General features: G+C 41.2%; 1 protein-coding gene across 3 annotated transcripts in view; it reads right to left on the reverse strand.

The window, feature by feature from the left end:
* CARS1 (cysteinyl-tRNA synthetase 1) overlaps window positions 1-16,330 on the reverse strand; it is a 61,610-nt gene that overhangs the window by 39,521 nt on the left and 5,759 nt on the right. For 2 of the 3 annotated variants that reach the window (XM_090032525.1, XM_090032524.1), the window contains exons 2-8: window positions 6,369-6,460; window positions 5,343-5,431; window positions 4,815-4,911; window positions 4,334-4,432; window positions 2,589-2,738; window positions 1,275-1,415; window positions 229-317 (exon numbers count right to left, since the gene is read on the reverse strand). In XM_090032525.1, the coding sequence (XP_089888651.1) occupies window positions 229-317; window positions 1,275-1,415; window positions 2,589-2,738; window positions 4,334-4,432; window positions 4,815-4,911; window positions 5,343-5,431; window positions 6,369-6,460 (757 nt within the window). Of the gene's footprint in view, window positions 1-228; window positions 318-1,274; window positions 1,416-2,588; window positions 2,739-4,333; window positions 4,433-4,814; window positions 4,912-5,342; window positions 5,432-6,368; window positions 6,461-15,009; window positions 15,256-16,330 lie in introns of all 3 variants that reach the window. The other variant, XM_090032523.1, reaches the window with a different exon arrangement.

Raw genomic sequence — 16,330 nt, forward strand, 5'->3', positions numbered from 1 at the left:
TAAAAGAATATGGAAACCAGGCTGACCCAAAAACTGCACTGGGCTCAAAGACATTGCTTGAATACCGTCTCTTACTGTTCCTTCCAAAAACAGAGCATTTCACAGTGTTATACTAAAAATGTTATTCAGTTACAGAGCTTTGCATGTTACAAAAGCATGACAAAAGATAATTAAAGTAAATAAAGATAAAGTAAATTAAAAGTTACACAGAAAAAAACCTGCACTTACCCATAACCATTTTCCATAATCCTCTTAACAAATTCCACAATTTCTGGTACATATTCACTAACCCGAGTTAAGACATCAGGAGGCAACACCTAAAAACAGCAATATCTATAGGTGTATGCATGCCAGGAACACCATATCTCTCACCATCAATTAAGTTGCACTACTTTTGTTGAGGTAACTATTTATTTTAGAGGTGAAGAAACTGAGACAGACAAAGATTAAATGACTGACTCAAAGATACAGTACAAGTGCCAGTCAAAAATAGAACCTAGTAATACTAACTCCCAGTTCCCTGCTATGGACCTTGACAGTACTATTGGGCCTTCCTCCTACTCAGAGGTCTGGCTGCTACAATACTCAATTCATGACCTCTCTACATGTAGGGGCAATATTTCCCTCCAGAATTCTGATCTGCTTTGCAGACAGAAGAATAGCTTTTGATTATGTAGACCTCTGGATAGGAGATAGTACTCAACTATAACAGCTGGAGAAAAGCTTGTTTATTGTTATCATAGAGTCAGTTTAAACTTCTTAGTTATCCTGGGATGGTGAACAGGCAAACAAATGGTCATAGTAATGTACCCAGAGGTCTTAGCTATAAATCTCAGTGTCCTGGCTCAGCTGGTAAAATTGGGTGGCAAAGGCAGATATTGGCAATGGTAGGTAAAGGAAGATGGACCTACAAAGTATCCATTCCAATATGTCTGGCCACTTCATCTCCAGTGGTGGGAGGGGGGTGGAGATATGCAATTTGAAGCGCCTGATTTCCAGACAACTGGCATTGCTGTTAATTTAAGCACTTGCACATGGACTACCTTGAGGGAAAGAGGAGAGCAAGGTCTTGAGATGCTGATTTTAATATTGACTTACTCATTACAAATTTAAAAAAAAAAATCAAGAAGGATAAGGCCTAAAGGCCTTCTGTAACCACTGAAGTGATGTGGAATTTATTTTAGTGCCATCTAAGACAACACTGCATATTCCTCACCCATAGAAAGTTTTTAAATATTTATCTTTGCTTTTGCTGATACAGCTTGTCTACTTACATTGAGGGCTTCCATGTCTTTATGATACTCTGCTTCCCAGAATTTGGGGAGCTTGGAGAATATAGAATTGTCAGTCACCTGACTCCCAAACTTGATATCCAGCCAGTCAGACAACAAATCTTTTGCTTCTTCCACCAATGTCTATAAAATGAAAGTGATATACATGAAACAGTTCAGCACTTAACAATATGTCAATTCTATAAGAAGGCCTAAGTTCATAAGCAAGAGAAAAACAGCTCTCTTTGACTATGAAAAGAGAGAAAATAATCCTTGGTTCTATCATATGTTGTTCCCATACTGCTTTTCATGTATTAGGAGTAAATAGGACAGAGGTAGTAATTGATATCTAGAGAATTATAACTGCCATCTGGTTAAACAGTGGTATTTCTTTAGAAATAAGGGAGTTTGCATTTTGCTGATAACCAAGACAAATATCGTATAATAAAATAGAGATAATTCTGTAGAAAAGAAAAAGAAAAAAGATGCTGCAAATGCCACAAACAGAAAACAACTAAAGTTTTCCCACTTGCACACCTTAATTATACTGTTAATGCTGACGGCACAGCTAGCATGAGGCACATCCTGGAAATCAGCCTTAAATAAATATTTACTTCGGTGTCCTAAACATATGTAGGTATCACATACCTTAGTATCTGGATGTACTCTGCAAAACAGACAAAAATGGACACATTTTTTCCAAAACAGGAAACATACCCTCTGTGTCTCCTGTAGTTGATACACCAAATAGTTTTAAACTGAGGAGATACTAACTGGAAGACTAAGTACCAAAAGAAATTAATTACAGTAGCTCTTGTTGTTATTGGGGATAGTTTAAAGCCAAACAACAGGCATATTTTTTATAAATGTTAATAGGCTTTGAATCAGACCTTATATAGGACAGACATTTTTAATAATTTGTCCATAGATATGATGGTTTTTGAGGCATTAAATACTTGAGCAGCATAGCAACACAACTGTCAAAGATATGTACCTGGGCATAATACACAAATATATGCAAAAGCCTGTGATTGCATGAGATAAAATTCTAAATGGGAAAGCTGGAAATAGTTGAACTCAGACAGCTAGTCAACAGACAAGAACAAGCAGGTGCTGCAGGGGTTTGAGGCATATTTGAACAGCACTCTGAAGCTATCTGCCTAAGTTTAGGCATACAAATTTACTATGAATAATGTTAAATATTGGGAGAATGAGGTCTCTCTCTAATACCATTTGTATTAAAAGGCACATCTACAAAAGGTGATTCAGAAAATAAGTTACAAGGCAAATGTGATTTTAAAAGCCATTCATACAAACCTTGGCATGTTTGCTGATCTCTTCTCCAAGGACTCTCTCACTCACAGCTTTTTCTAGAGGCTCCACAGCAGACTTCACTGTATTCTGAATTCTTTCCAGCATTTGCCTTTTATCTGGGTCAGTTGTCTCATTTAATTTGACTGACAAAGACTAGAAGAAATAATTATGAAATAATTCAGTGTAAAAAAGTTCTATAAAGGAAGTTAACTTCCTTTGTGATCTCCTTACATACACTGCACTTAAAATACACTACTTACGTATTCTACAGGCAAAATATTTTCTAGGAACAGAATTCTATATTTACCACACATAGCAGTTTACTCTACAGATAGTCACTTCTAAATCAAATCATAGGCAGAAAAAAGGCTGAGGCACCTGACTATTAGTCTAAGAGTCCAAAAGGACAAAGAAATATATAACTATGTCCTTTCACATACAGTAAGTCTGAATTAACATACATATCACCACATTTATTCCTCTTTATAAAACTTTACAAAACTATAATTAGAGGCAACCCCAACTTAATGCAGTTTTGCTTAGCACTATTTTGCTATAGTGCTTATTTAAAAGTCATACCTCATTCCACTGAGCGTTCAGCCAGTTTCGTTATAGCGCTCAATGGAATCAGCAAGTTTCAGTGGGTGGGCAGGAGGGTGGGGAGAAGTGGGGGTGGTGGCAAGCAGCAATGAGTGGCAGCGAGTGGGCAGGCATGAACACGGGGCCCGTGCCAATTACCTGGGCTCAGGGCTGGCTTGTGGTGCCAGAATGGGCAGTGGGTAGGTGGGGAGAAGCAGTGACAGTGGCAGCAGTGAGAAGTGGTAATTGGCAGCAAGTGGGAAGGGCAGAACAAATTATATTTATTTACATTAATTTCTATGGGAAACTGGGTTTCACTTAGCACAGTTCTGCTTAAACCTTGTTTTTTCTGGAACCAATTAAGAGTGCTAAACAGGGGTTTCCAGTACTGCTGTTTACCACTTTCCACTGAGTTTGCTGCTTTCTGCATTTTATAGATGGTATATAATATAGGATAATATGGATCACGTTGCTTTTTAAAGATGACGTTTAAAATGACAGTAGCTATGCAAGAGTCAGGAAGAGTATGCAAGTCTTCTGACTCTGGCACTGCATTTGATTAATTAGATTCAGAATTACTACTCTTTTATTTATGAACTACATAAAAAAAAGTCAAAGAATCTTCCCCTCAACCCACTGTAACCTTTAAAACCCAAGGACTGTAGCTCTTCCAGGTGCTCTCACTCATAATGTAATGTAACTTGCATATTAGTGCACAGCAACATGAACATTTTCATAAATATCTTTTACATATGGTCTTCCCTGAAGTTTATGCATTTGTTTGTCAAAAGCTCAAATGGTCTTTTAGAAAATATATTCAATTTTTTTCCTCAAAATACACACACACACATACATATACATATGTATGCAGATTAGCCATAAAAATACAAAATAAAATGTACAATTTCACACACAAATCTATGGTGAATTTTTTGCTTTTATTTAAAAATTGGTAGAAAATCCTACTAATGGAAAGCTTGCATCACTTTCAGCAGTGCAGTATCAGCAGTTTTTCTAACTCTGGTCCTGATTCAATAAAGTACTTAAAGCAAACGTGTAATTATAAGCATATAAGTAGTTCCACTGAAGTCAAAACAACTACTCAGCTATACACATACATTGCTAAAGAGAAGCCTAAGTTACTAGGAGAGGAAAAAGTGTAAGCTCACGTCTGAGGCAGTTTTAACATCTTCAAGCAGCTGAGCTACAGATGGCTTTTTCTCTATATATTGTTCAAAAAGATAGTTTTGTCTGGCTCTCTTGATGATCTAGAAGGAAAAAACATGAAAAATGTATTTCTAGAATTTATAAATATACGAACAGAATGTGCAGACACAGACCAAAATATAAATACAAATGCTTTTTGTACCATGTCCTTTAGCAAAACCCCTCTGAATTCAGACTAAAAGAGCTACATATTTTATTAACAAAACTAAAACACATCATTCACACCCAGGAAATAACTGATAATACAGAAAGACAGCAAAACAATTTACCTTTGTAAATTGATTAGTCTATGTTTTGCCAAAGGCAGGCTTAGATTAGTGACCAAAATGAATGTCACTGTGAAAGAGACTGTGATCAGGTTGCAGTGTAATTCATATCCCATCTCACCTAACAAATAAGGTACAATCCATGCACATGACTTACTTTATCATCAATATCTGTAATATTCATACAGTAGAAGACATCGTATTTAAAATAATCCCTCAGCACTCTTCTCAGGATATCAAATGAAATATATGACCTGAAAAAACCCCAAGAGACAGAACTTTTACTTAGTGGATACCTCAAACATGCATGGATGTAAAAACTATGCCTATCCCAAAGTCAGTAAATCCAGTTAGAGCTGCTATGGTAACTTTACCTCATTCCAGATTAGAAAAAGGTTTTATCTTGCATGATCACACTATAAATGGTACCGTTCTTTTTCCATTCTATAATACTCAAATGACTCTCTAGTGACACATCCATTTTGCACATCTGATGAAGTGAGCTCAGGTTCATGAAAGCTCATGATACACATACCTGATTTAGTTAATCTATAAAGTACAAATCTACCATGCTTTCTGTCTATACATTGATTGACATTCTGCTAGATATCTTCAGCTCTCATTTAATAAATTGATTAAAGTAAAAACTGTTAGTATTTTGCCAAAGTAAGAAACTCTGTGGTACCTAGCATGTCCCATGTGAGAGGCATCATACACTGTTGGGCCACAGCAATACCACGTAACCTTTTTGCCATCTTGGGGCTGAAAGATATCCTTAATTGAAAAGAAACTTACGATGAGCAAAGAATTGCAGACATATCACTTCAGCAAAGCAACATCAGAATAGAGGCACACCAAGTGAATTTGCGATACAAAAAAAGACAAATTACACCCTCAGTTTTACTGGAGGAAAAGAACATTGCTACCGTCACAATCTACAAGCAAGATGCTCATTGCTCACTCTCCTTCACTTAGAGAATAATCTGCCTGTGATTATTTCAACTAAGACATACATTAATTGCAATCTATAAAATATGATACACATCGAAAGAACTGGATGGTCAGATCTTTATTCAGCCCTCAGGAAACATTGCCCAAGTATCTGAAGGGAAGTTAGGTTCTTGTTTACATGGATTACTTTTTTTTAGCGTATCCTCAAGTGTGAATTTAAACCAGCATAGCTGAACCTTCCATTTCAGCAATTTATTCTTGTATAACACAGGTTTTAGTCCTCCCTCCCTCATTACCCTCTTATTAGCTTATCTTGCTTTGCAAATTGTTTAAAGTGAACCAAGAAAAAATCCATGCAGATCAGAAGAGCATACACACTGAGACTATATTAGCCTAATAAGTAAGAATTTCTCAAGTGGACAACACTAAAGACAGAAATTCTGCTTTGATTCTGTTCTAGGTGCACTGTTCATAGAAAATATTTTCAAATATAGTAAAATGACTAAACCACCAGAATATATATTTTTAACAGCGGTAGCATGTTGTAACCTATGTTATAGCAAGCACTGTAATATGTAGCTATTACATATTGCAAACATATTAAAGTGAAATAGGATCTTTTGGACCTATATATATGATTTTGTTGAATATCACTATCTAGCTTGTTTGACACAAAAGCTTATTTGTAGCCAAGGAAGCCCCTAAAAAAAAAGTCATCTGACGCCTCTACAGAAACCCCTGCATTCTTTCAATCAGTCACCTTATTGCGAGTAAGGCTGTTGTAGAGGCAGAGCTTTGATTGCTTTGTTCCTTCAGGGGCATACCAAGGAGGCTGCACACGCCTGCCTTTATCTAGAAAAGAAAAGAATAGAAAATAAAGAAAACCTCAATACAACCTTTACAGAACATCACTGACAAACACAGGGATTTGTAGTAAAGGACTTTCCCCACATTATTTTAAAAGAAAAAAAAACATGAACAGCTTAATTCAAAATATCCTACAATAATTATATTAATTAGATTTTCCTACAGCACAGGTAAAAAGGGATAACTGATTCCACACAAGTTCATGTTCTACTCTTTTTCCCTGCCATCATTTTAAGTCCCCCTTTCAAAATGTAATCTGAAAGCCACAGATTTTTTTTTTTAAAAGAGAAATCACAACACAGTATTCTTTCCAGGTTTACAAAGGTCCAGAAGTTCAGTTAACTACCACAGAGGTACTGTATATAAGCTCTTAGTCTTTATAAAGTTCTGTAATTCCACGTTAATAAGACCATGTATCTTATGACCTGTGATATTTAGAAAACAAATTGTATGAAGTCTCCAAGCCAATCTTGACAAAGCACATGTATTTAGTGAGTGAGACAGACCTAGAGAAAGAGGAGTGTAGAGTTTTGAAAGAGCTTTGGCCTTTCATGACACAGTACTGCTATGTACACAGAGCACCCTCATTTACTACAAAAGTCTCCAATGGAAGCCCTGCTCAGTACCTAGCTAGCTTGACTAGCATTAAAATACAGTTAGCGTGCTTTTGGATGACAGGGCAGTTAGAGCTAGCCCTCTACAAAACACTGCCAGGCAACATTCAAGACTCCTTCAAAAAGAAATATTCTGTCTCTACCTGGCTAGTAGCTGGACATACCTTTTATACCAGCTGAGCATAATCCTTAGAGGAAGCAGTGTGCCTGCCATATTGATAGGTGGGTATAACCATTTGCGATCCTTTATGCTATACAGAAATCCTACCCTTGCTGCTGGATTGGAGGAATTAAAAGTGTCCCCCTTATTCTTAGTTTAACTGCAGAAAGCAGCATTCTCTCTCTCTTTTCTACTATACTTCTAAATGTTATATCAACTTTCCTATTATACTCTCATGTACTTAAAACAAAACAGTACTGAAGAATCATCCCACCAAGGAGTTGCAGTGTGCTGTTCTCCTCTCTACCATCCTGCCCAACACACGTGACTGAACACCAAGGATAATCCACATACATTCGTTACACATTCACCAATTGTCAAAACTAGAATAAAAACATAGAATATCCATAAATACAAGTTTTTTTCCATCCCACTAAGTTCACTGCAGCCTTTATGAATCTGTGTGGTATGTGATTTATTTGCAACTAAAAAATTACAATAGCTTGTAATTTCTACTGTCAATATGGCTTTCATGCTGTGTGTCAGGATGCTCAATGCTCACTCTGTTTCCTTTTGTAAAACCTGCCTGTGTTTAGTTAACTCAGAACTACAATAATAAATTGTAAACATTCACAATAAGGGAAAATTCATATATCTTCCATTCACATTTTGAACAGTTGCCAACCTGGAGGGGAGAAGTTTACTGTAATACTCTGCCTCACGCATCAATGAAATACTTGATCTAAACCTTGAGAGGTACATCACTAACTCTAAGCTTTTTACTGTATAAGAAACATAATTTAATATGCATCTCATGTGCAAAACCAATCTGTCCCAAGGTATCTCCATCTATTAAAATACAAATAAATTTGCTCTTAGACTTAAAAAGTTTACATTGGCCAAGATTATCATAGATGAAATTCATGTCAGGGGAAAATAACATATCCAAATAAGCCATGGAAGAAAAGAGATGCTATACGCCAAACTTGCCATTATAGGCATGACCTAGGAGCAATGATACAACTAGCATTTTGACTACAGTGGCAATGTTCAAACATTAAACTCCAATTTAAAAAAAATACACTCACACTAATCTACATGCTTCTCCCCATCATTCTGGTCTGCTCTTGGTTATGCCAAAACTAGCTTGTTCTCACCTACCTCCTCAACACTGTTAAATACCAAGAGCAGGTCCTCACATGCAGAGACATGAGCTTGTAGAAGCACCAGCACAAATTTGTGCTGTTGCTTGATGCCCCATTGCACATTTCTGCACATGTGCTTCAGTCTAGAAACTAGGAAACTGTCCTGGGTACTGGAAGGGGAGGCTGAGGCCAGCACAGCAGTCTTACTTGGTGGCTTGCTGAAGCAGCAGGGGCAGTACAGAGGCCTGGCTGATAGCCAGATCATTGCTCTGGATGGTTTGGCCTCCATTTGTGTCAGTGCATGCTTGTTTTGCATGCATTGTGCCACTTTGTGTTCTGGCACTATTTATTTTTTTGCTATGGATTTTCCAGTAGCAAATTTTGCCACCGCGCTGCAGGTCTGTAGTGCAGACACTTTTTCATGTTCCCTGCATGTGGTCCGTGGTGCCACAAGCCATGAGCCCTTGCACGTGGAGACCCAACCCAAGAGCACAGAGACAGTAGCATTCAATGATTCACTATGTTTACCTCCATCCATGCATACATGCCTAATAGAAGACTCAACAAGCTACTTCTGGTAGGACATTAATTTATTAACCAGAGATTTCTCAGATAGGAGGACAGACGATTGTCTTATCTCCATCACTGAAACTCAGCAGATTAACTGAAAAAGCGGTGCAGTTAGCAGTATCAAAGTCTGCTGCCACAGCCAACAAAGCAAAATGGATACCTTCACTATACCTACAAGTAGGAGGAAATCAGCTACCAACTAGAAAACTGCCTTCCCCAGACTAACTATCACTAAACTGTGGGGCATGCATGATGAAAGAATGAGAGGGTAGTGTTACAGTAACACCCATCAAAAATCTTGAGCAAAAGACAGCCAGTAGAGACTGGGTGTTAACTCACAGTGAAAAATGTTTTCTTTTTGTGTCTCAAGATGTCCACTGTTTTCCTTGGTAACACCTGCCTGTGATTATTTCAACTGAGAATTACAATAAGCAACTGTAAAAGTTCACAATACAAGAAAGTGTATATGTATCCTCCACTCCCTTTTTGAACAGTTACCTAACTAGAGGGGAGAGGTGTTCTTTACTAGCTTGCCTCAAATGGTATCAACAAAATATTGAATATTTGGGACAGTGAAAAGAGCTACATGCTATTAATAACTCTTATAATTATTACACAACTCCTTGAGCAGAGATCTTGAAAAGTGTGTAAGGTCAGCTGCCTCCTAGGTAAGCATCTATGAATGATACAGCTCTTAAAAATATGAGCACTAAGAGATTACAAAATGACCTTGACCAGCCTGTTAGAACTTCTTCTCTGTTAGCACGATCTGTTCAATTACTGAGACAAATCTACATTGTTTACAATGTTCACTCCTCCTGTTAATAATAGTCTTAAAGGGCAAATACTTGACTTGTTACCATAGACCAGTAAAAACACTTACTTTTATTTTCTTTCTATTAATAGTCTGATGAACCTGATATTTACAAGGACAAAACAAAAAGCTATAAGCATCTTATACCTAATGGTTCAATTCTCCATTATTAAATTACCAGTTACCAACTTCTGTAGTCTGAAATAAAGTAATAGAAAATTAGGATTGGAAGGGACCTCAGGAGGTCATCTAGTCCAAACCCCTTGCTCAAAGCAGGTCCATCCAAAACCAGATCATCCCAGCCAAGGCTCTGTCCACCCACATCTTAAACATCTCAAAGGATGAAGATTCCACCCCCTCTCTGGGTAACCTGTTCTAGTGCTTTAGTACCCTCCTAGTGAAAAAGTTTTTCCTAATAGCTAACCTAAACTTCCCTTGCTGCAACTTGAGACCATTGCTCCTTATTCTGTCATTTGCCACCACTAAGAACAGTCTAGCTCCATCCTCTTTGGAATCACCTTTCAGGTAGTTGAAGACTGCTATTAAATCCCCTCTCTATCTTCTCTTCTCCAGCCTAAATAAGCCTAGTTCCCTCAGCCTCTCCTCATCGGACATGTCTACATGAGATGCTACTGCACAGTGGTTGCTGCATGTTTATTTAGTACTTGCTTATACAAGTACTAAATAAATGCGCAGTAACCGGAGTTACTGCGCAGTAGGGCTGTGTGAAGCTTCGGTAGCTGATTCAATTCAGAGGAGTTTCAGCCTGATTCGGGGACCAAATCTCCAAATCCAAATCAAATGCAGAGACCAAGTAAAAGCTCCGAATCGATTTGAAGCATTCGAATCAATCTGAAAAAAGATTTGGAAAAGATTCAGCTGATTCAGAGATTCAGCCACAGACTAAACAGGCTGCCTCCAGCTGGTAAGTCTGTTGGGGAAGGGAAGGGGCATGGGGGTGGGAGGGACTGGGGCTGAGACAAGCTGCCCAGCCAGGGCAGGGGACACGTTACTCGGGGAGGAGGGCAGAAGGGCATGGGATGCCGGCGTGGCAGCGCTGTGAGCAGGGGCTCTTTCCTGCTGCTGCTTGCCCAGCAGGGATGTGGCTCACTCCAGGCAGAAGGGGGCAACTGGCAGCAGGGCACAGCCCCTGCTCCCAGGGCTGCTGCACCCACATCCCATACCCCGCCTGCACCAGCTGGCAAGTGGTGACAGGGCAGAGACCCTACTTCCAAGCACTGATGTGGGCACAGCAGTGCTGGGACTGGGGGCTATGCCCTGCCCTGGAGCGAGCTGTGCCTGCATCGCACTCCTCTTCCCATGCTAGCTGAGCAAGCGGCAGCAGGGCATAGCCCCCGCAGCTCCCTCCACTAGGGCAGAGGCAGGCACAGCCGAAGGAGCCATGGGAGAAGCCCCCATGGTTGCCCTGCCCGGCCCCAGCCTCCCAGCACATTAACAAAAAGAAAAAAAGTCCTGCACACTCACTGGCTCTGGCAGTGGCGATTGGGAGCCTCTGAGGGCTTGTGGCAGAGCCCTTCACGCAGTGTGGATCGCACCGCCCCGCTTGGCAACCACATGGCAGCTGCTCTATGCACTTTGGCCTTCATGATTTCATCTCCACATGCCCAAACAATACTCTTATACTCCTCCCTAGTCATTTGTCCAAGTTTTCATTTCTTGTAAGCTCCTTTTTTTGTGTGTTTTAGTTCACTGAAGAGCAACCTGCCAAGCCAAGTTGATATTCTGCTATCCTTGCTACTTTTCCTGTGGTTAATTCCTGTACCATCAATAAGTTTCTCTTTAAAGTACAACTAAACAAATAAACTATTAAGCAAGCAAATAAGCAAACAGGCTTAATATTTCAAATAGCTCTGCATCCATCAACTAAGCTACATAATACCTAGAATTATGTAGTCCACTATAGAACTTTACTACTGTATTTATCTTAATCCAAGACAAATAAGAATTTAAGATGACTCCCAATAATTAGATAATATAAATAAAAAATTATAAATGTTTAATTTTCCATGTATAAAGTCTAATTACTGGAGGGTTGTTTTAAATTTGTCCCCAACCACAGGTGAGGGAAGGCATCATGACCCCTGAACCTTGCTCCCCCACCACATGTCCCCTCATGCCTGCACCCTTGCTACTTATCCCCCATCCCCATGCCTCCTGGCTTGTCCCCCTCCCCCAATCCCCAACCCTTTCTGCCACCTGATCCCCCATTCGTGTTGCTGTCCTATCCCCTACCTGAGCCCCCACAGGTCCTGCTGCCCAGTCAGCAGGGTGCACTGCTGTCCCACCTCCTAACGCACTGCTGCTGCATCCCCTAACCTGCACTTCTGCCCCACCCTGACTCACCTTGTTTCTAAGCGGTTGCTGTGTGGATCAGGAGAAAAAGCAGCAGCAGTGCGGGTCAGGGGATAGGGTAGCAGCACGTGCTGTTGCCCCATCCCCCAGCACACTGCTTCTCCACCTCCTGACTCATGCTGCTGCCTGATCACCAGGGATCCGGGTTTTCCATTTCTCACGCAAAAACAGAGGAAACCACAGATTTCCTGTTTTTAAACAGAGAAAAATGTGGATTTTTCCTTTTAGCAAAGGAAGCTGAGGATTTTCCCCTTCTGCAAAGAGCTTTGCAGGCTGGCTGAGTTCCAACCTACATGGGCTGATTGCAAAATGGGCCAGAAACCTCCAACCCTGCCCGGAGGTGGAGAGAGAGGGGTAAGGGTAGGGCCTGAGGCTCTTAGTCCTAAGGCTTACTTCTGGCTCACTTTCCTGGTGGAGCCTGTAAGGCAGGTAAGTGGGGCTTGCAGGGGGCTTGGGGGTTGTGGGGGGGAAGCTGGTTGGGGGCTGAGGGGGCAGGGAGGTGTTGGTGAACCACGTGGAGTGCCCAGCTGGCAGCACATGGACTGCCAGCAGTGCCATTGGCCTGACCAGGCTCAGTGCCTCCATGTGCAGTTTCCCTTAAGAGCCCAGAGTGTTGCTCGCAGTCCATATGCATCTGGCCAGGCACTCCATGTCTTCCACTGTCAGGGGGGACCCATGTGCTCCAGATCTGTGTGTGGGGCAAGCTGTGGGCTTGAGCTCCCACCTTGCTTCCCTCCCACGGGGCCTCTGCAGCCCCACAGGTACAACTCGGTACGGCTAGGAACAGCAGGGCTGCGTGGGGATCTCCTTGCCCCCCTGCTGTCCTGGAGATGTGCCTCGCATGCCTGCTGCCACTTCCCTCAGTGTAGTCCCATGCGCAGGATGAGTGTCGCCGGGGCAGCATGGGGTGAGCAGCAACTAGGAGATCCCTGAGCAGCCCCACTGTTCCCAACCATGTCAGGTCGCAGGGGTGGGAAGCAGGGCAGCAGGGCACAATGGGTCTGCGGCTGCTTGCCACTGTTCCCTGTCATTCTGCTCCCCTCCCACAACCTAGTCCTGCAGGAAGCGGAGGAGCCCCACAAAAAAACTCATCGTTCCTTGTCCCACACTGCCCTGGCAGTGTGCCCCCTGCTCGTGCCAATGCTTTGAGGGGCACAGCCCCACTCTGCTGCCCTCAGTGCAGTCCTGCATGCAGGAGATGCATTGCTGCAGTAGCGGGGGGCCAAGAAGTGGTGAGGAAGCCCCGCTTTCCCCAGCTGCGCTGGGTCGTGCCTGCCAGGCTCTGGAAGCCCTGGAGGAGGGAAGCATGGCAGGAGCTTAAGCCCACAGCCTACATCTGCCCCGGTATAGATCTAGGGGACATGGGTCCTCCCTGATCCTTGGGACTGCACGTGGCAGTGGGAAGCTGGCCTTCCCCCTCACAAGCCACCTGCAGCCCCATCCTGCTTCTGACTGGGGCACTGTAGCCACACATTGTGGCCCCAAGCCCCACCCTGGACAGCAGCCTCAGTCTGTGCCTACCCCAGGTACAGATCTGGGGGGTGTCCTCCATCTCCCACTCAAGCTGCTGCTCCATCCCCTGCCAGAACCCTGACCACCCTACCTGTGCTGCTGCCCATCCCCTACCAATCCCAAACCCTCTGTCTCTCATCCTGGACCCTCTCCCTGCCCCTGATCTGCATACACCAAATTACTGCTGACTGCATGGCTCCAAGCAGCAATGGCAGTAGCAGCCCCAGTTGCATCCCCAGGCCAAGGTCAGGACTGGGGCAGAGGTGGATCACTGGTACTCAAATCCAAAATGAGTAGTCTTTCCCCATTGACTGATGGGAAAAAACCCTGTCTTGGATTAGACTAAATAAGGTAATAGCACATCTGAAAGTGTCTACCTGAAGTGGATGCAATTAGTCTGAAATGCTTTAACTCCTTTTTATAGGTAGCGTACTGATAGACAATTGCTGTCAATTCCAGGGCCTTTTCCTGCTGAGTGATGAAGGGTTCCAATCTGTTCCTCCTTTTGTTCTATATTGCTATAAGGCCACTATGAGATTTGCTAAGAAGCTATATGGTATGATGTCTTCACTGTGCTTATGGAATCCTATTTCTTTTTATCATACTTGAATTTGGCAAATGAGGCTATGTTTTCCAGACATGGACCTTGCTACAGTTATTCATGGCTTTTGTCGCTGAAGACAGATTACTGAAATGTACTCACCCTGGAACTACACCCTGAGAATATCTGGAAACTGTGCAGAATGAATACGGTATCTTTTTAAATGAAGCCTCATGTCAGAAGCTCATATCACAAGTACTACAGTACTAGACCTATTAAACTAAGGGCTGTGGATTGCCAGGTGGAGTTCAAAATGCTGGTTTTACCTTTTAAGCCCTAAGCATTTCTGATCTAGTTACACAGAAGACAACCTCTCTATTCACTATTATATTGTCATAGTTGTTCTCAGAAGAACCAACCATTTCCCCTGGTACAGACATAATGGGAAATGCTGGCAAAATGTTCTCTGTGAGGACCCACTGGTTTGGGGCTTGATTCCTTCCTTGTTCCATCAGCAACCAAATTTGTTAGATTTTTGGACTTTTGGAACAAATTTGCCCTTTCTTTGTTAGGAATTCAAGGCTGAAGAGGGTCAGTGTTCATTTTATGCTTGCTGGTGGGCTGATTAATGGAGGTGTGTATAGTCTGCCATATATATTTTGAATAGTGTTTTGATACTATAAGTTTTTAAATTGTGTAAAAGTACCCAGAGTATGACAGAGGCACTTATTAAAGTTTTTGGCAATCAATAAATAAAATACCTACTCATCTGTAACCTGTCCACCAATTCTATGTCATTACTCACTTGTTTGAAGTTTACAAGACTCAATATTGTCGTTGCTGCCATCATAGATTGCTTCTATGTGCCTGTACCACCGGACAACATGGAAATACTGGTCCACTGGTGGGCCTGAAATTTTTCGGAATACTTCCACATCTGCATGTGAAAAAGTGAACCCCTGGATATAACTACGAGTGCTGAGGTACTCGTGCAAAGCCTTCACCCTGGCTTCCTCTTCACTAATGCTCAGAATAAAACTGTAGTTGAAAGCTGTAAAGACAGAGGTACAGAATAAGAATTAAAATAAAAGAAAGGTATTGTATGACCAAATAGATTTTCCCCAAACTAATAATTTTAATTACTTTATTCCCCTTCTAGGTTTCCACTATAAATAGACAGCAAACTTGAGGAAAAAATATTTTAAAAAATAGTTGATCCGATGTAACAAACATTCATAAAAAACTGTTAGAAGCTACTATAAGGGCTATTTTCCCCCATGATAAATTTCTGGGGAGAAAAAAAAAAATCACTGCAAGGGAACTATGCTAAGGTACAGAACTTGCTCTTTTCCATGGGGGAGAAAGGACAATTTATTAGCAGTTGTAAAGAATCTTCCATCCTTACTGGGCCTAATCAGTATTATTCTCTCTTAGCAAAGAAATTCTGGCCCTGCAAAGACTTACATGACTTAGCATCATGCACCATGGCTATTAAGTATAATGGGATTACTCACAGCATATGAAGTTAAGTATGTGCATTAATCTTTGCAGGACTGGAGTCTGTGTGTATGATCCTTGTTTGATATCCACTTTCCCTCTGATTGCTGCAGAATGCTTATCTTACAGTGGTGAAGCTATAATCTCTATGGTCTCTATGGTTTACATATTCTATAGGGTGCCTATTTGCAATAGGTATTCTTATGAATAGTTGCACTAATGGACAGAAAAGATGCATACCCCTTCTTTGATTCTCTGACTTCACAGTTCTGTATATACAAAGCAGACATGAGCTTTACAAGTACCAAGTATCCATTTATTTCTAAAAAGCACGCCATCTTCCAAGGAAAAGAGTTTTATGACACTTGCAAGTGCTAAGACTAATTATAAGGTACCATGTATACAGCACTGCAGGTTATGGAAGTTATGGAATCTGTGCATATAACATTAGCATATAGCATTAACTTTTTCTATAAACAGTTCAGGGTTCCATCCTTTCCATGTTCATACAATATTTTGATCATTAACTAACACAATAAAGTAGTGTCAAGATTAGAATGTTCCTGCTTTCAAATCCCAGTGAACCATGTTTTTTTAAACTTCTGAGGCAATATATTAATCTTGTTCTA

The sequence above is a fragment of the Crocodylus siamensis genome, chromosome 2 (assembly GCF_052110815.1).
Source record: "Crocodylus siamensis isolate JL-2025a chromosome 2, ASM5211081v1, whole genome shotgun sequence".
NCBI classification, from domain to species: domain Eukaryota; kingdom Metazoa; phylum Chordata; order Crocodylia; family Crocodylidae; genus Crocodylus; species Crocodylus siamensis.